Genomic DNA, 19052 nt, shown 5'->3' with positions numbered 1-19052 from the left:
AACGTCCACACGCAAACGACACGGATATCTTTTTTTTGTTTCGTGACGCTTTATAAAAAATTAATGAAATAACGTGAATATGAACTACGTACATAAAAAGCCACTGTTATAGCACCTATCAATTATACCCACACCTTAGTTATGCTCGCATGGTATAAGGATAAAAAATTCCGACAAACAACATAGCATGGGATGCCGTGCGTCAAGCTGAATTCAGCGACGCTATTTCGGGATTGGCTTCAAACGTACTTCTGTAGATGTATTGTTCCCAAATAACATGTTGCAAGTATACATTAGTTGAAAATAGTTTGCTGGAATTTCGACTCCTTGAATTACGTAATATTACCTTTAATGATATGTTGGAACTTTTCAGAGCGGTCAATATTTATGGCATAACAGCGTTACTCATTGCCTTATAGTTAGTACACAGTTTAACGGAAGTTTTCGTATCCCCGCCATAACCCACACGTCATCGGGTGGTCAGTTTTGTACTTAAAACTACAAAACTTTTTTCCACAAACAAAAGTCTCTAACGCCATCTACCGCTAACCATTATTGTCTGCAGTAGATCGATTGGCGCCATAGGTTCTTGTCTCGTTTGTTTTATGTTGTGACCAGAAACAGTAACGTTTAACTAAACCCGACTAATCCCTAATTTATTTATAAACGTCGTTTCGCCCAATATATGGCCATCACCAACATAGCCCACTAATCCACTAAGTCATGCTGTATATTCTTCCCGTGAGACTATGTTAAGCTGTCCTTGGGTTAGAATGCAAGGAGAAACAATGTCTAAAACGTTCGTAATTGTGTTTATTAGGCCCAGGCGGGCAGTCAACTGGCGCCGGCGTTTAATTAAGTCTGCTTTTGCGTGGAATTTTAACATGCATAACCCAAACTCTGGTATACAAAGTATACCGCATTAACGCGGATTGAAAACTCTTATCCACCTACCCACTGAGCCTAATCTATTATATAGCCACAGTAATCTGGTACTTGATTGTTCCAGGCTTATTTCGCAATAGTTTAAAACGAATTGTATATATTTGCAGTAATCCAATCACACGCATCTATGTTTTGATTACCCAATATGTTTACAAGGTATTTAGGCTTGCACGCGCGCCAAACCGGGACTGAAAATATACAACCAATTCATCACTGTCGGTTCTGGTATTGGAGAAAAGAAAACAGCGAAATACCGTACGATTGCTGCACACGATTTGCATTTTTCTTCAAAATTAATATTCATTTTAAAAAGTTCCTACAAAATAATCCGCTTACGTCGTCCATTACAGTAACCAAGAAAAATGCATGCAATTTAAAAAGAAGTGTTGACTTACATATTTGTATATGCTTCTCTCTCGATAGGTCTTTGTCTAAAACAACTTACGAATTCCGGAGGTTGTTGAAATTTGCTTCTGTATCTCGTGTATCCAATAAATACACACGAGATCGTGAATTGCTATTCCCAGGAAACGACAAGCTATAGAAACCAACGTATGCAGTTAAGCACACGCAATTTTTAAATATACAAATATCTATTGTAAAACCTCATTGCAAAAACCTTACTGCCCTTTAATAACAAACACACATAAAATAGATCGCTTGCCGACTAAAGATGCAATCCTTTATTATATTTAAAATCCAAGTGCCTTGTCCTAATGCGAACTGAACTGTACCCGATAGCCTACTCAATAAGCTTGTTATCTGACAACCCTAGGCAAAAAGTTGTGTCCTCACCACATTTCGCGAGCTGACAGTCGACGTCACGCGTGCTTATACTGTGGCGAGTCTCACGGTATGACGTAATTTTTACGGAAACGAAAACTAATTTTTACGTCAACACCCCCCGCACCCAAATACGACTGATCTAGGGTAGTCTTACCGGCGCCAGACGCCAGAATATATGATTAATAAAATATGCGATTCCTTTTCTTTGCGCATTAAAAATTCATCAAATGCAAAATAATTGCTAACCTGAGACAGATATATTAGACAAGTAGATACGCAGATAAGCTAAATCATACGATTTTAATCCTTAAATTGGCGTAAACTGCTATAATATTCATACCCCTTAACCCTTGTAGTTCAGGCAATGAACTTATCCAACCTGCCACAACTATGAAGGCATTAAAGCCATAAAATCATTACGGGGAAATGCGTTTGCGTCAATGGGATTACCATTTAACTTAAGTTAATTGCTGCTTATAAAAAAACAAGATTAAATGACGTAAATGGTCATATATAATAAAATGGCATCGAAATTAAATTAGGTAAATGGTAAACTATTCTCAAAAACAACAACACTACTATGCTAGCTTCTTAAATCAAAGCATCCATATTGTCCTGCTATAAGCTAGAGATTACCACCACTAAAACGACAAACATTTAAACTTGACATTTTTCAACCCATATAATCCCACTCATACGGACTGCATTTGCCAAAAAAATCTGCAGTAATCTTTCTGCGTATAATCAGATTTAAGACTACCTACGTCAAAAGTTAACATGTCGGCCCCGCCTAAATACTGCTCAATTAATGAACCCGTTTGTAATGTGTAAGAGTTATTTTTTTAGTTTACTGGCGCTCCCGGTAAGCCTATGTTTGTTTTGTCAAGAAAGATTTGATGTAATGGTATGAACTTACACCGTTTCTCTTTAACTAGAAACTGTGTGACCTTACAAAAGGAAAGTTTTGGAAAGCGCTTTATTTTGTTGCAAAAGCGGGCACAAAATATTTGGCTATCATAAGTTTGCTTGGATACGTTTATGATGTAATATACATACATTGTTTCCGAAAAAAAAAGTCATAAGCAAACAACTGCATATTTTGTTCTCAATTGCCCATTTAGAAAATATTACGGCAGCTCAATTTTTAATTTAAGTTGCCAAACTTTTCTGGTACATCTGAAATAAAACATAACGCTGTTATAAAATGAAGCGGGTTGTTATTATTACTGTCGTATTAATAACTTACATTCTCAGTTTCATCGATCGAGGTAAGTTCATTCTTGATATATTATATAATATACGTTCGATTTACAGTGTTTTGTTTTTTTGTAGCTGGTTCATTAACACACCGCATAATTATTATAGGCGCAGCAATATGTTAGTGTTTTCCATGACAATATGACTAGACTATAAAGTATAGACCATTCCGGTAGTTTGGTTCATACGTCCATAAACAAATTTCTTCGTCATTAAACAAAGTTTACCCAGTCCGAATAGATCAGAATGCGCATAAAATTAATACTGAAGTTTCATTGTATAACAGGCTTCCGTGCTGTGTTATTTTTATTTACTGTGTACCAATAGTACCAGTCAATATTGGAAGGCGAGTTTTGTCACTACGTTGTGGATACAAGCCTTTTAAATTTGAGTCGCCACATGCGAAACACCACTATCCACTGTGGAAAATAACGGAACAAGTTAAACTCACAGTACCGGTGTTGTCGTACGTACTAAACCAATATGCGGAAATTGGGGAAGGACGGCTTGCGGGTATAGCAGTTGCTTTGTCAAGATGTTTAGCAAGCAAATAATATGTATCGTCCGCACCTGCTACTCTGAACCGTTCGTATTCAGCAAATGCAACTACTCTGTCTTGATCCTGAAAACCTATCCGCATTCGCGGTGGAGTAACAGAATTTCCAAACCAAACATTGGTTGTGTTTTGATTTGTTAAAGCACGAATATTCTTTAATCCGATCCAGTATTCTTCGCGAACATTACCAAAACCATCAACGTATTTTTTCCATCTTCTATTAAAGTTATTATGTTCACTAATTCGTTTTTGTATGGTAATCCACCTTGTTACTCGCAACTTTAACGTCTGTCACAATATACGTAAGCAAACTTGTAGCCTATAGCTGTACTATCCAGATGAGGTAAACATCACTTTTTTCGAAAGTCGCTTTATATATTTCACTGCAATCTAAAAATCATTTCTGTTTTTAAGCTGGCTTTATTAGTCACATAAACAAGTGTTCCAAAGGAACATTACAAACCTTTAAATATTACTTGCGCAGAAGTTAATAGGCGTCTCACGTATAGTCTGATGTTGCACTGCCCTTCTTGTCCAGTTTATCTTGAGGTGTCGCAATTATGCATTTAGTTCGTCTTTGTTGCCTGAGATTCTGAATATTTAAAATGATCTGTGCAGTTGTTGTTGTTCTCAGTTGTTCGTAATACATTGTAAAGTTTAATGCATTGGTGTGGGTTACAGTTTCATTCGCTTCTAATAGCACCAGTATAATGCAATACCACCATAACGCGCATGCTTTTGCATTTCGTGCCACTGTATTTACATGTAGTACTAACACTATTACACTCAGCATCAGCAACCACGAACGTGATAGAAGTTACAGAAGCAGAAGGTGAAATAACGTCCCTCTCTCTGGAATGCAGCAATGGTGATTTCTCACAATCTTGGAATTTCAGATTCGCAACCGATTCCGCTCTTTTCATTCAGTTCACCGATTTTAATATAAAGCGGTGGGTCGTCCTCATAATTGTTTATCTCTGATCACGACGAGCTAAAGTTTAAATTGTAAATATATAGTGGGGTGGGGAAAGATGGGACACCTTTAGCACATAATATCCAAGTTCTATGGGAGTTGTGGAGATATAGTTTTATAAATATTTGAATGTTCTTTGTTTACTGATAAATGGGACGAGAAAATACAGGTAAAAGGTGACCCATCTTCCCCCACCCTACTGTAATCAATGTAAATATATCGCCCTCAAACTATTTAAATTTACTATAGATGTGAGGAGGCCTCACTGGTAACTCAAAGCACTTCGCGGTCAGTTTACTGTGGCGAGCAAATACCTTCAGTTATATATTTTTCGAAAACAACTAAGATAATGCTTATATCCAGCACACCAAATTGTTCCAATTTGTTTCGTCTGATTTATAAAGTGATTCGTAAGTATTTTTATTAAAATACCATACAGTACGTTTATTTTTATAAAAGTTATAAACCATACTTGTCCCATGCATTAGGTATTACATTCACGGAGTTGATGCCAGCCTTTAATCATCGTGTTGGAGACAAAATAATGTTTCTTGTTGACGTTAAACATCTTCCTGAAAACGGCTTGCAGTTATCTTGTTCATTCAACTGTAATCAAACAAAGATATTTCTTTCGAACACCACCCAAATCCTTTCATGTACGTTCGAAGTCCCTGGAAAAGCTCGCATTTCGGCTGAATGTGAATCAAGTAAACACAATTTGAAAATTAAAAAAGCCGGGGAGCTGTATTTGGAAAGTGAACTATCACACACAAGCTTGCAATTGCAAACACGTCAGGATTCCCAAACTAGTTCTGTTAGTATTGTAGTATCCCACGTATACCTGTATCCGGTTTTGTATACAATAAGCGCTGGAAATTCTTTTGTTAAAACGTCTGTTTCTTCAAAACCACTTGACCTGGTGAAATACGCGGGTCATTTAACGGAAGTAGTGACGCTGCAATTGCGCGATATAGTCTCACTTGGACCAGGACAGCACTACTTCTACCTCGCATTACAAAACAACGTTTCTTACATTGCATACACCTTTCCATTTTATATAAACGAAATCCTTGGCATGTTGAACATTACATCGATGCATGGTCGGTTTGTTGGAATTCACCCAAACTATTTTCCAGTTCAGATAACCCTTACCAAAGGTGCCCCTGCGAACATAACATTAAGTATTCAAGATATTCGCAATACCTCAAACGCAGTCAAAAACGTTTCAATTACATGTATTTCACCGATATCTTGTCGGCGAACCATAGTTAATCTGATGCCATCGAAATACACAAGGGAATTTATAGTTGTAGCCACCGCAGAAAACGCCATTTCTTTTTCTGGAGGCGTATCTGAAGTTCTGGAAACTGTGCCTAAAGTTTATGACGTATATTTTGATTCGAGACGAGTTTTTCCTGGAACGAGCTCCATATTGCTATTGTATGTGAAAGGCGACGCGAGCATCTACAATCTTAACTTGTTTATCAATGAGACCATAAAAGTCCATACGAAACTTGTTATTAAAGCGAAGTCGGATTCTGATGCGTCAGATTTTGCTGATGACGTACCAATCAATATTCACCAATACACGAAATTTACTTTTGAATTAACTTTCGAAGCGTTCGGTGTTTTTGGAGTTCTAGCTATGATTTATAACGAAAATGAAAGTTACAACTTTACTGGTAATTTATTATTCCAACAAAAACCGTCATGTCTTACCAAGACCAAAATTCGAACTCTTTCCAAAGACGTTGTTATTCCCGTTCCGCAGCGCGGTTTAGCGGTAAGTGTTGATGTGGATTTCAACTGTTTTGACAGTTCCAGTTTGGAGTTTCAGTGGTCAACGTTCAGAGTAGACCAGGACTTTAAAACACCCAAACCCAAAAATCAAGTGCATTTTCTTAAGAGTTCTACAGGCAGTGAAATTGAAATTACGACCAACGAGTTTCCACCTGGGTTATATGTTGCTATAGTTGTGGTGACCGCAAGTACAACTGCAAATCACCAGATAACAGCCGAGCAAAAAGATTACGTCCGAATGGAAGTTCCCACGAGAAAGATGGAGGTCGTTATCGCTGGAGGGAGTATCAGAGAATTAGGTAAGGCTGTGTAATAGTGAACCTGCAAATGCCCTCAGCTGATAAACCTATACACATATTTTTGGAACAGGCAATTCTTCAGTGGTAAACTTTACTGCAAACACCCCGGAGTCATTGGCCACAGTAACCTTTAGTTGGTTTTGTGCTACAAGTAAAGAAGAATTACCAACTGATGCCACATTGGGGAAACTAAAAAGAAAAGGTTAATGCTTTTACAATAATAAAACAAAAGGTGCTAGTGAAGAATCTTCCCCCCAACCTTGTTTGCTAAATACTTAACCCTTTAGGCTATAACCACTAATCACTAACCCATATAACTACTAACCACCAACCTCTAACACTTCTGCTATGTACCGGAGGATTCTTCACTAGTGCCAAATAAAGTATGTACACTGGTAACCGTTACTTACATAGATATTTTTCAAATTTATTTAGGGTCATGCTTCGGGTGGGAACCTCTGTTGATTGGGGTGAACAAATCAATCACGGTTAATAACTTCCAATCCAATACCCAGTACTTCATACGTGTCATTGTGACAGCAAAGGGTTATGCAGATTCTTATGATGACCAAAAAATAGTTTTGTCTTCTAACCGGATTCCAAACTTATCAGTGAAGTAGGTCGGATTGTTATAAACTTTTAGAACAAAACTAAACTAATTATTTTTCTCAAACCATTAATTACATACACATTGGTGTAGGTGCATTACAAACTGCAAGAGGATTAAATTAGTCCATCTTCCAATTATTTTGCAATCACAATGTATGTCTTGTGTCCTGCAGTCATGGTCTTTAAACAATGTTACATTAAACCAGTGTCAAAACAAAACCAGATGTAGAGTCTTGGAATCTGAACTGAATAAACTTGAGGAAAATCAGAATCAATCAATAAGTGTAAAAGGTATTTCAATTTAACGTAATCCATACAACATATGTATTTTGAATTTTTTTTTTAATTTTTAGGGTACAACATCGAAGGAAATGCTACCACAATTGTTTTTAATTTTCAAGTTTATGTCAAACCCAGCGGATGTACTTGCAAAGTTTCTCCTTATTCCGGAGTAGCTTACAAGACATTGTTTTCTGTGCATTGTACAAATTATTTAAGTGAAAATGACCCTGTCCTGTACAAGTTTTCAGTATCAACAAAAGGTTATTGGCTAATATATGTTTAAACTTTTTGTGGTTACTATTATATAACATATAACATAGATTTTATTTATCTCTTTAACTGAAATAACAAGGTCACAATTAAGAAGACGTAGATATGAGTAAGAATTTAATGTTCTTAAAATTTTTAATTTTTTTTCCTAATTGTTTTTTTTAAGTAACAGTAAGAGTTTAATGTTCATAAAATTTGGAACATATGCATTTAGGTACTGGACAGTTTCTTAATCAGTATGGGTACTTGAGTCATATGAAAGACTTAATTCTACCACCTGGCGATGAGCCCAACAAAACAGTCAGCATTATTGTTGATATTTGCTCTGGAGAGGGAGCATGTAACCAACAAACACTGAAAGCAAGAGTTTCAACTAACCATCAAATTTCAAAAGCAATCAGCAACAAGCTTAACTTTGCTATCAATGCAAAGAACCTGCAGAGACTTGTTCAACTTGTTGTTCCCATTTCTTCTGAGAATGCTTTAACTTCAGTGCAGGTTTGTATATCATTTATTTTAAACTATTTGCTCTGAACGGTATATGTACAATTCACACTGCACTTTTTTCCAGAGAAATAAAATAGTTGAAAGTTTAAACACAATGAGACTGGTGTCAGGTGAATCTTATGAACAAGCAAGCGTGCTTCTAAACCATGTGACAAACAAACCAGATGAAGTTTCTGATAACAATGAGGTAGGATGATGAACAACAATTTAGTTAAGTAACTTTAACCTACTGAAAAATTTTTCCACCCAGAAAATATTGTGGGAGAAATTGACTGAGCTTAAAACTGTTGTCAAAAAAATTTCCAAAGATGACCAAACCAATTTAACATCCATTATTGAGCCGTGCTTGAAAACTGTTGCAAATCTTATGGGAATGAAACATTCAAAACAAACAAAGGTTTGTTTTAGATTTATTTATCACTTTTCTGCCTCTTATCACCCTTTATTAGCGAGAGGGAACAATTCGAATGAGTGAGTTCAGTAGAGTTCTGATGGGACCCATATTGCCAGGAGATTCTCCAATGACATATGAAAGTGCATCCACAAGGACAAAGCTATTAAGAACAGATCGCAATACAATTGGTAATACTATTTTGCAATACCTTAATTTTATGTTCTAATTCTAAGTTATGCTCACAACAGGTAGAGTAATGGATAACACTTCAGACTTTTATTTGCAATTTTTATCTCCAATTGTTGCAGATGAATTTATCAATCTTGAGGTAAAATTGTTTTCTTATTGATGCCATAAATATAGATTCATGTACAAAACTTTGTAGGTTTCTCAATATAAAACAAAACAAATTGATTTTGACACCCAAGATAGAAAAGTGGACCATGTTACCTCTGTATTTATAACAACGGGTTGGCTGAAGCCTGTTCCAGTGTCTTCAGAAAAATTGTATCGTCTTTCTCCAAGGTTCTCAGTTGCACCAAAGCCACAAACATTAAGTGTTCGTATGCAAGCCGGCACATTATGTAATTTCACAATTTGTAACCTTCGTGGGGCAGTAACAATGAAAAAGCACCTGACTCAAGAAAATACAGATGGTGCTTTTATAATTATTGAAGTAAACATCTCAAACAGAAATGTTGTAAATTTACAATTACAACTGATTACAAGAGGCAGTAACAATACCAATGTCAATACTATAGTGTCTTTTCAAGGTATGTTTTTTGTTGCAGGTTTTGACACATAATATGTCAGATATTTCATGAGCAGGTAATCAATATACATGGAAAATTCCAAATGGCAATCTTCCCAAAAACATCAAAGACTATGAGATAAAAATTGTTGCACAATTCAAAAATTGGACAGACATATATAGTGTGGTGGACGCAAATATAGTGACTTATTTAGTTAACTGCTTTCATTGGGATGATGCTGTTAATAATTGGAACCACATTGGATGTTATGTAAGTATATCTTGCCTAAGGTTAACCACCCTGTAGTTATGTGTTTCATTCGTATTACTTACGTTACTTTCAAATTAGCCCAACACTGAGAACCAGGTAGTAACATGCCAATGCGATCATTTTCCAATTACAAGTTTGGACCGGAGTTCTGTGGATTCCAACAATGTTCCAACATTGTTTGCTTCAAGACTGATTGTTTATCGAAACAAAGTTGAATTTGAAGTATGCGATAAATCTGCAGGTGTAATTAATTTAAACTTTAAACCTAATACTTTATGTTTTAGTTGTCTTGGAACTTATGGGAAGAGTTTTTAAAAAATCCAATTATAATTTCAATATTGTTCCTGCTGTATTCATCTTACATTGGGTTATGGTTTTGGGCCAGAAAAGCAGACAAGGACAGCGAAAATGAGGTAATATTAATTGGAAATCTAACTTTTATACTGAGACTAATTTTCTTCCTTATGTTTTTTATTCTAAAGAGTTCCTTTATTGATGTTCGTGACAACTTAGCTACAGACAATTACTGCTATTACATTACAATGTATGTTGGTAGCAGTCTTTCATCCGGTACTCAATGCACTGTGGCGATTATGTTGATTGGCACAAATGGGGTTGGAAAGGCTCACATTAAACAAGTAAGTCACTTCTGTTGCCCAATTCCATTGCTTAACTTTTTACCATGAAATGTTTGTCAGAATTGGAATGAAGAAATTTTAAATTCTGGAAGTGTTTGTTCGTTTTTGATTACTACCTCAGAAAGTTTGGGCAGTGTTACTGGAATTAGACTGTGGTGCAGTAACAGACCGAATAAAACAAAATGGTACTGACAACCAAGCTCTAATCTTTTTTTCTGCAATGGTTAAACTAAAATTAATTTGAACAGGCATCTTCAACGAATTGCTGTTCGTGATCTGGAAACGAACGAATGTTGCTTTTTCCTCTGCAGTAGTTGGATCACAAACGGTTCTGAAGTACTTTTCAAAGTAGCGACATACCGAGAGTTACATACGTTTTACAGATTGTTGCGGTTTAAGAGTGAAAACTTTATTAGAGATAGGTAAGTGAGTTCGGATTATTTTTCTATATAAAAGTTTTTCAAAGTCAAAATCGTTGGAAAGGCATCTTTGGTTATCTATGTTTGCGATGAGACCATGGCAGAGAGAAGAAATGACAAGAGTAGAAAGACTATCTTCATGCTACCAACTCGTCTTTCTAATCTTGTTGACAACACTGATGTTTTATGGAAGTAGCGCGTCACAAAAAGAATTCCAAATAGAGATTGGTTCTGGCTCATATGAGTTGAAGTGGGCACAAGTTGCTATTGGTAATTATGATCGTGTAAATAGAAACATTTTGCCTCAATTTAACATTCTTAAGGTCTTGGGGTCGGTTTGCTTTGCTTTCCTTTGACGATGGTTGTGACTGCGCTCTTCCGTTTGTGTCAATCTAGCAAACATGAAAATAAACACCACAAGAATCGCCCCGCCACTCATCGGCGTTCTTATAGTAAATATTTGAAGCAAATCAGGTCATATACAAGTGTAGATAGGTTAAAACAAAAACAAGATCGAGGAAGACAGAATCGAAAGAGAGAGAAGCACAAAACAGGCAACAGTAGAACTACTGAACACAGAACATTGAATGCATTAGACCACGTGTCTTTAACCTCAAGACGGACAGACAAAGAACACAACTTAACATTGTTAACCCCATCAGCTGGACCGAACATGTCCGCCAAAGTAAAATACAGTAAACTGACATCGAAGTTACCACAACGAAGATTACATAACTTAAATTCGAATTTAGATTTGGAATTCTATCATTTTGAAAACCAAGAATTCCTTCCTCCTATGTCGTCAACTGCTGGGTACATTGTTTAACAAGTATAGAAAGTTATATATGCAACATACAATTAAAACTTTTTTAGGCAGTATGGTTACTTATCCTTCGAAGCCGATGCGGGTTTAAATCATCTTCGGCATCCAATCGTTGACATTGATCCGTATTCAGGGAATTTTCGTCTTCTTCCGCGCTTCTTCATCGTTGTTCCTTGGATGATTATCGTTACAACAGTGGGTGTATCAAGTGTGATATGCGTGATGCATGGAATGACATACGGTTTGGATATTACCATTGAATGGTTAGGACTTTAATACAAACAGAAACGTCGGTGTTTTAACATTGTTTTTATTCGCTAGGTTGTTTTCGCTTTGCTTTGCTATTCTAAACAGCTTTATCCTCATCGAACCAATAACAGCGTTGGCGCTCGCATACTTGAAAGTGGTCAACAATCCACGTCATGACCTTAAAGATTGGTTGACGCCTATCTCTGAGAAAGGTGCAACCATATCTCGTCTTATTTGAATATTGCTGTTAAACTTTAAACGTGTTCTTTTCTCGTGTAGTTTTTAACCGCCGACGTCAGAAAACATTCTCGCGCTTGAAGCTACATCAAGACTCGCATCCTAACAGAAACCAGCAACCCAGTCGCCATGATCATTTTATTATAAATTGTGAATAAACTCGAAAGTTTTGTTAATGTTCCAGGGTACAACCACCGATAAATACATTACAACTGAGTCATTTTTAAAGTTTTATTTTATTAAATAAGTTCTGTTTGCTTGGTGTCTTTATGTTGTCTGGAATAATACAATCTCCTTCGACGCTTTGCGTGGTGGCGATGACGAGAAGAAACTGCACCGTTATAACCGCATAATAAAGCATAACTTATGTGATGTAAAATCAAGAAAAACGTACCTGACTCTGGTAGTGGTGTCAACCAGTCTAGCAAATCCAATTGCGGCCTCATCTTCACTTTCAAGAAAGAAACGACGCATACTTTCACTGGTTCTATGATCAAAATGCTGTTTCCAATGCCGAAGGCTAAAGTTATTATCCTGTCAAACATATAATCTGTAACTACAAGTTTTTCGTATGTGCTATGTGATAAACCCTATACCAGCGTCTGCATACGTCGCTACCCAGCGACATTCCATACATTGTGATGATAACAGCCACTCCGATCATTGAAACTAGTACGATAATCCAAGGGAAAATGATGCAGTATCCCGGAAGTGGTCTTCTGTCTACAGTAAATGGATCAACTTGGACGATCGGGTGATTTCCTCCCGAAGACCTGTTTCTTGTATCGTATCCACCGCTATAAAATTTAGACTGTCTTTTAGAATACGTTGAACCGCAGACAAAAGAATCTAGTCTTACCCGGCAGAAGGCATCGGTGCCATCATTGCTTTTCTTCCACTACGAGAACGATGCTGTCGATTACTGAAATGCAACCTAGGATATGTTGTACTTGGAGTGTTCAGTTTATCATCTTCTTTTGTTTGGTTCAAATTTTCGTTAAACGTAACTTTCTTTTGAACCTTTCTTGGTTTGTAACAAGCCTTTGACGATGGCACAGGATTCATTTTGTTTTCCTGTTGTCCCTGCCTTCGAATGACAGAGGACCTTTTCTTCATGGAATATTGCGATTTTTCGTCACTCATGTGCAAGGTGGAAAATTGTTTTTTACTACTTCGGGTTTGTTTGGGATCAGCACCGCTCTCTTTTCCGGCAGCTTTATCTTCCGCCCAAGGTCTTGATAGCCGAAACAAACTTGTCACTAACACAGTCATTGGAAGACACAGAAGACCACTTTCTAGTCCTGAAAAGCATTTACAGTTTTGTTGTGGTTTCATACTCTATTGTTGTTACGCTTACCAATTGCAATGGTTGACCATGAGACAGACAAAGTTCCAGCTTGCAATACAAAAGCTTGATCCTCTGACGATTTGTCGTAGAACATAAGCGTGGTTAGGGCAAGAAGAAAAACTAAATGGTAGCACACCGTTAAGCGCTGAACGCGGGTCATAATGTACTGATGCCATGGCCTCATTCCCGGAACAGTGAGCCAAGTATGTCTACAAAATAAAGTTGCATCTAATTGGCTGTACAAACGCCATGCTAGATTAGACCTAACTATAATGGCAAAGCATACCTGTCGCGACAAAAGTTTTCGCTAGCAAGACGAAATAGTTGGGAAAATGACTGCAGCTCCTGAGCAACGGCCACTCTAAAGAAATGTTCTTCGTCTTCTCCAATCCAGCAGTTACAGAGAAAGAAACAGCAGTGATCGGTCTCCAAGTCTCTAACCACCATTCGTTGTAGATACCTTTAACGAATTTTAATTGTTTGCACTAATTAAAAAAAAAACGGTTGCTTACCATTTTCTTGTATTTTCATCTCGGCATCGCAGGACACTAATAGCAATGATTGCGCCAAGACTTTCTTTAGACTTTATAAGAAACGATCGCACACTACTTCGAGTGAACACCGTTTCTCCTCTTTTCTGTATAAATCACATGCGATAATCTCTGCCTGCATCAATACAACAGTAGAGATACCTGTAACACATGTGGCTTTCCCATACCATCAGAACCGAACAACGTAAAAGCAACAATTCCACTTGACCCTGCTTTCGGAGCGTTCCCAGTATAAATTGTAACGAAATACCGGTAGTTATCGGATTTGGAATTAGATGAAACATTGATATATGATTTCTGAAAATCGTGTTGATTTTACAAATTGAAAGAGTATACAAACCAAAATAAATTTATGCGGTACCTCGGTCAGCATGTTTTGGTCACTTTTAAAAGCGAACCAGAGAAGTGTAAAATAAGTCGAGAAAAGGGTGACAAGAACACCACCAATGATCGGATTTTCCATAAACTCAGTCCATAAATTCCAAGAAAGCTGCAATGAACGGTATTCGCCAAGTGTAGTTTATAGCATTAAGTAAAAATTGTGCGGGTTTGTGACATACCTCGTCATAAGCTATGCTGTGAGGGTAAACAATTAGCCTTGATGCAAACAGAGCAGGTTTTTTTGTTATGCCACCACTTCTTCCAATCTTCGTTGGTTCTGAGGCGTTGCATTCACACATAACGTTTGGCAATTCTCGACTCACGTTGGGCTAGTTGTTTTGAATAACATTGCAATAGTTTAACATTTTATCTGTTTTAACGACAATACTTAACTTACCTTACATCCAATATCGTTCCAGTTATTTACGAAATCATCCCAGTACATGCAGTTAACCAAATATACAGCTAATTGGACTGTAACTGGTTCACTTTGTATGTTAAGTGGTTCAGCAAATGACACAGTCACGCTGATCCTCAACTTCTTCACATGTATTGGGATTACTGGGTAGGAAATTGGCCACGTTGCTTGCCAATCTGTGGATAGGGTTCGTTTATATTATACTCCAAAAGAACATATACTGTTATGAAATACCGTGAAAGATTTTTGAAATAGTGAAATTTTCAGATGCTTCGTCTGAAACAACGATTTTAATTTTGGTAGTGTTAGCGTTCGCCGCTTTTACATCGACGATAACGAAGGCTGCCTGCAGGTTTTCGGGGCCGCTTGATTGTTTATGGTGGGTTACTGTCCCAGTCATGTCTTTACATAAAGTTGCATTGCAATCTGGTGTTGGAGCGAGGGTTATTTGCGAGCCACTTGGTTTGCGTGATACTTGAAATTTGATCGGAACACTTCGGAAATTTCCGGAAAGAATCGGATCCGGATCCTCAATTCCTTCAGTCAAAGAGATGGCAGTGACATGATCCACGCTACGATCGCCGGTGTCAAAGTTAATTTTCTTCGTGTTGTATTTATCAATCTAATTATAACATTCGTTGTTATGCCTGTTCAAATCAAAAAAACAAAAAAATAAAGCAATACTCGTACCTCGAGGTTGAGAACATCAGCACTTGACGATAGATCCGGGACCTGCACTTCAGCGTAAACATTCCTAAGACGATCTATAAAACATCCTCATATAACTTAAGGTTTCCATCCATAAACTATATAATTAGGTGCCTACCCATGGAGTTTGAATTTAATTTCATTAAAGTAGTTTTTGTTGCTGACGTTTCAAAGCTCATAGGAGGATCCCCAGGAGCAATCTCGTTCAACATGAGTCTTCCGAATTCATTAATCTGAGATGTTTCCTCGACCTGAGACCAACATCGCTGTTATTTATAAAAGTTAAACAAAATATTCGCTGCACCTTCGATTTTGTGAAATTGGGCGACTGCATTAAATTTGCGATGGTGCCTACAGAAGACGTCACGATTGGAGCAATATCCGCTTCAGAAGACAAGTCCTCAACAAAGTCTTTTACTTCAGAAAGCTTGTTCCACGCGATATCCTGATTAAAACATGTATGTAAACTTAACTTCTCGTCTAACATTAATGCTACATACCGAGCTGTCTGATGAGATATCAGATGGATGATTTGTAACGTGATCCAACAAGTCGCTGATTTGCTGACTTTTTTCGACAGAAACCACATCAGCGTCTTTCATCGCAGAAATGATCGTATTTCTCTAAAGGTTTATTACACTTTAATTTTTCTTGGACAAAACGAAAATTTTAACGTAAACGTATATTATCTCACCTTTGTTGCTGTAATCACGTCAGTCGAAGACACCGGCACAACGAGCTGCACTAAGTTTTCAAGATTCTTACTTTTAAGAGCATTGTCGATTTCAGCAAAGAGTGCAAACGGTACTGTTGATACTGCTGTGCTTTTTACCACTTCAGCTTTAAGCGTGTATCTGCTGCACGATTCCCCATCGCATACATCCACCAGTATTGCAACTTCATTATGCGGTAGATCGCCTTTGGGCAAAGTAACATCTTCCAAAGTATTGTCATAACCGCTCTGTGCCAGATACTCTCCTAATTCTAGAACAAAATAATCCGTTTTGTTTTTGCTGATGGGGTTTCGGTTCATATTCACTAACTTTTGGTTTTAACTGTGAACTTATACTTTATTCGATCTGTGCTCTCTAAAAATCCCTGACATTTTACAGTGAACATCGTGACGAAGGCAGTGCCGGTTGTCGGAGATATATTACATGAGCCATCACTCGGGGCTGTCTTTATTTCAAAGTTGTACATTGCCGTTGCTTGGTTTCCCAGACTGTTTACTCCTGGCGTCAGAATTACAAAAAAAAAATAGTTAATTACAAAATAATCCATTATTTTTAAATCAGCTTAAAGAAACCAAACAAATATACCTGCTGCATCATCAAAACTTTATACCGATATCCCGTAGCAGTTACGGAAGTACAGCTTACCAGTTGTCTCGATGGTTTGAGTTCCAGATCTGCTTGCTGCGATCCTTGCCACTGGTATTTTGCATGTGCTTTGATCCTCACACAAAGTATACACTTCAGAATTTAAAGCCCAAGTGTGCCTCACACATTCGCTGCATTCTGCTTGAAGTATGATTGCTCGCTGAGAAGCAACTTTCCAGTGACAGTTTGATAAGCACCTGATGTGTAAATTTAAAGTATACAAAAAGACTACAGCTATAAATCGTAATTATATTACTGCAAGTCTAATTGCGGATGCTGCGAAGACAAAGTTACAATCTTTTGATCCGTGTACGCAGTGTTAAGATTGCTTCCTGATACAAACAATCGGATGAAATAGTGAGAACTTGGTTCAAATTTCGTCACTGTTAAAGGATTTCCTATTCCGATAGACAAAGGATTCGTACCAAAACACGACCCTGTGATATGGTGCAATACAGTTCATTTTGTGACCACCAGCATAGGTATTGAGAATTTCTATATTGGTTTTACCTTTTCTGTTAATCCTTCCAAGTTCTGGATCGTCGGGCAAGTCATCTTTAGAGGTTGCACACAACCATTGGTAGGAAAGAATAATGTTTGCAGTTTTTGTCACAACCGTTGCTTCTAGTAATACTTCGGAAAAGTTCCCTGTGTGACACATTGCAATCAAGTTTGATCATTTGTGTAGACCACTGTATTCAATTCAACCGCTTACCTATTTCGCGTCTGACTCCGCCCTTTATCTTTGCTTCTGCGGTCGGTCTGATTATTTCAATCCGTGTCAAGTCCTCTTCCCGTTCAATTACGTCCCCATTAAACGCATGCACTGTCACAGCAAGTGTTATTGCATAAAACCCAGGTTCGTAGTCACCTGGCATGAGCACAATTTCCGGATTAGAAACCTTCCCATTTAAAGCAACCAGGTTATCTGGGCTTGGTTCGTCCAAATTCGATGTTGTTTTGTAAGCTTTCCATAAATAGTTAACTTCAGAATACTCGTTGCATGTAATTTCCACATTTGTACCTATTGCGAAATTTGAAGATATCTGAATGGCAAAATTGCTCTCAAATTTTCTGCCATCATCAATGTCTACACTTAAACATGAAGAAGATCTTTTCACTTGAAAACTTTTCTTAAAATAAAACGATTGCTGAACCTTGTTCTTTACCGACACCGTCAGTACATGGTAACCTCCGTCGCTGAAAGTAATTTTCTTTTCCAACCTGTGATACTGAGTTGAGTCAAACGGTACATTTGGATATATTTCATTGGTAGGTGCATTTTCGGAGAGTACAAGTTTGCTTTCAATGCTCTTTCCTTCATAGGCGTAACATAACTGATATTTCCCTGGATTTCCACGGACGTAAAAATCAATACTTGCTGGTATGCCTGAGGCGATGTGCTGTGTTCGTAAAACAATTTTTATATCAATAATTTTAGGGGCAGCTCGGAAAGAATCTGATATAAAAGTGACTGTAGACAAGTCGTTAACTGCAGTAACTCGTAGTTGATATTGCTGCATTGATGTAGAAACGGAAGTTTCAACTTTAGAGGAATGGCACTGAAACGCATTGAAACACATTGTGTCGACTGTCCCAACTAATGCATTGGCAGGATATGTCAAAACATCTGTTGTTATACGTGCAGGTGCTCCTTCTAGTATAGTAATGTTTGCTGTAAAATTATATGGCCAGACTCCAACGAATGGGTTCGTTGAAACCTGTAAGCCTACCAAAGCTTTGGTTATGATAATTTCCGTCTCGTGTCTTAATGACGATACGCTGTTTATTAAGTCCAATACCAGTCGGTGATCTCCGGGTCCGAGACGTTCGATTGCCGCCTGATCTAAAGTAAACTGTGTTTGATGCTCAGATTTTGAAATGTACTTTTTCGCATTAAAGTTGCCTGTGTCTTCGGAAAGAACAACTGTTCCGATTCGTAACTGGTACAAAATAGGGAACAGATATTTATGTCGCAGAGTGATCGTTATTGGACCTCCGAAAGAAAACTTTAAGGAATCGAAATATAGAGCCAAACTTCTTTTTGTCAGAATGCTTTCTACACTGACTTCCATCGATGCGCTCATAAACTCCATTGGCTGTATGTCGGTGTTGCAATGACAGATTATGTGGCGTTTTCCCGGTAGTGTGTAGGCATGCTGAACAGCCGCGTAGTACGTGCTTAATATAACGTGCGATTG

General features: G+C 37.5%; 2 protein-coding genes and 1 pseudogene across 6 annotated transcripts; 1 reads left to right on the top strand and 2 right to left on the bottom strand.

Moving 5' to 3' along the window:
- Window positions 1–3246: 3246 nt before the first annotated feature.
- Window positions 3247–4467, bottom strand: LOC149740312 (angiopoietin-2-like; annotated as a pseudogene).
- Window positions 4468–5010: 543 nt separating this feature from the next.
- On the top strand, window positions 5011–12286 carry LOC149740311 (polycystin family receptor for egg jelly-like). Of its 4 annotated transcripts, none has more exons than XM_089871864.1 (22): window positions 5011–6616; window positions 6687–6818; window positions 7052–7232; window positions 7317–7516; window positions 7579–7767; window positions 7992–8275; window positions 8349–8471; window positions 8535–8681; window positions 8734–8866; window positions 8927–9006; window positions 9064–9451; window positions 9507–9700; window positions 9779–9922; window positions 9985–10113; window positions 10183–10338; window positions 10399–10523; window positions 10587–10760; window positions 10822–11027; window positions 11081–11570; window positions 11631–11843; window positions 11902–12041; window positions 12109–12286. In XM_089871864.1, the coding sequence occupies exons 1-22, from the start codon at window positions 5026–5028 to the stop codon at window positions 12222–12224; spliced, it is 5535 nt and encodes a 1844-aa protein (XP_089727990.1). In that variant the 5' UTR covers window positions 5011–5025; the 3' UTR covers window positions 12225–12286. The 4 variants fall into 4 exon arrangements, with proteins under 4 accessions (XP_089727990.1, XP_089727992.1, XP_089727993.1 ...); XM_089871866.1 differs by having other exon boundaries at window positions 5027–6616; window positions 7449–7516; XM_089871867.1 differs by lacking the exon at window positions 8535–8681 and having other exon boundaries at window positions 5027–6616.
- On the bottom strand, window positions 9779–18851 carry LOC149740310 (polycystin family receptor for egg jelly-like). Of its 2 annotated transcripts, XM_089871870.1 has the most exons (22): window positions 17567–18851; window positions 17362–17499; window positions 17108–17288; window positions 16852–17048; window positions 16516–16704; window positions 16167–16456; window positions 15973–16095; window positions 15777–15917; window positions 15591–15723; window positions 15455–15528; window positions 14999–15386; window positions 14744–14940; window positions 14526–14675; window positions 14327–14455; window positions 14107–14262; window positions 13927–14051; window positions 13701–13874; window positions 13424–13623; window positions 12926–13367; window positions 12663–12863; window positions 12461–12600; window positions 9779–12397 (listed from the first exon to the last, which is right to left on the bottom strand). In XM_089871870.1, the coding sequence occupies exons 1-22, from the start codon at window positions 18432–18434 to the stop codon at window positions 12306–12308; spliced, it is 4728 nt and encodes a 1575-aa protein (XP_089727996.1). In that variant the 5' UTR covers window positions 18435–18851; the 3' UTR covers window positions 9779–12305. The 2 variants fall into 2 exon arrangements, with proteins under 2 accessions (XP_089727996.1, XP_089727995.1); XM_089871869.1 differs by having other exon boundaries at window positions 9779–12600.
- Window positions 18852–19052: the final 201 nt, after the last annotated feature.

This window comes from Ciona robusta, chromosome 2 (genome assembly GCF_009617815.1).
Source record: "Ciona robusta chromosome 2, ASM961781v2".
NCBI lineage: Eukaryota > Metazoa > Chordata > Ascidiacea > Phlebobranchia > Cionidae > Ciona > Ciona robusta.
This window is presented reverse-complemented; position numbering and strand designations above follow the sequence as displayed.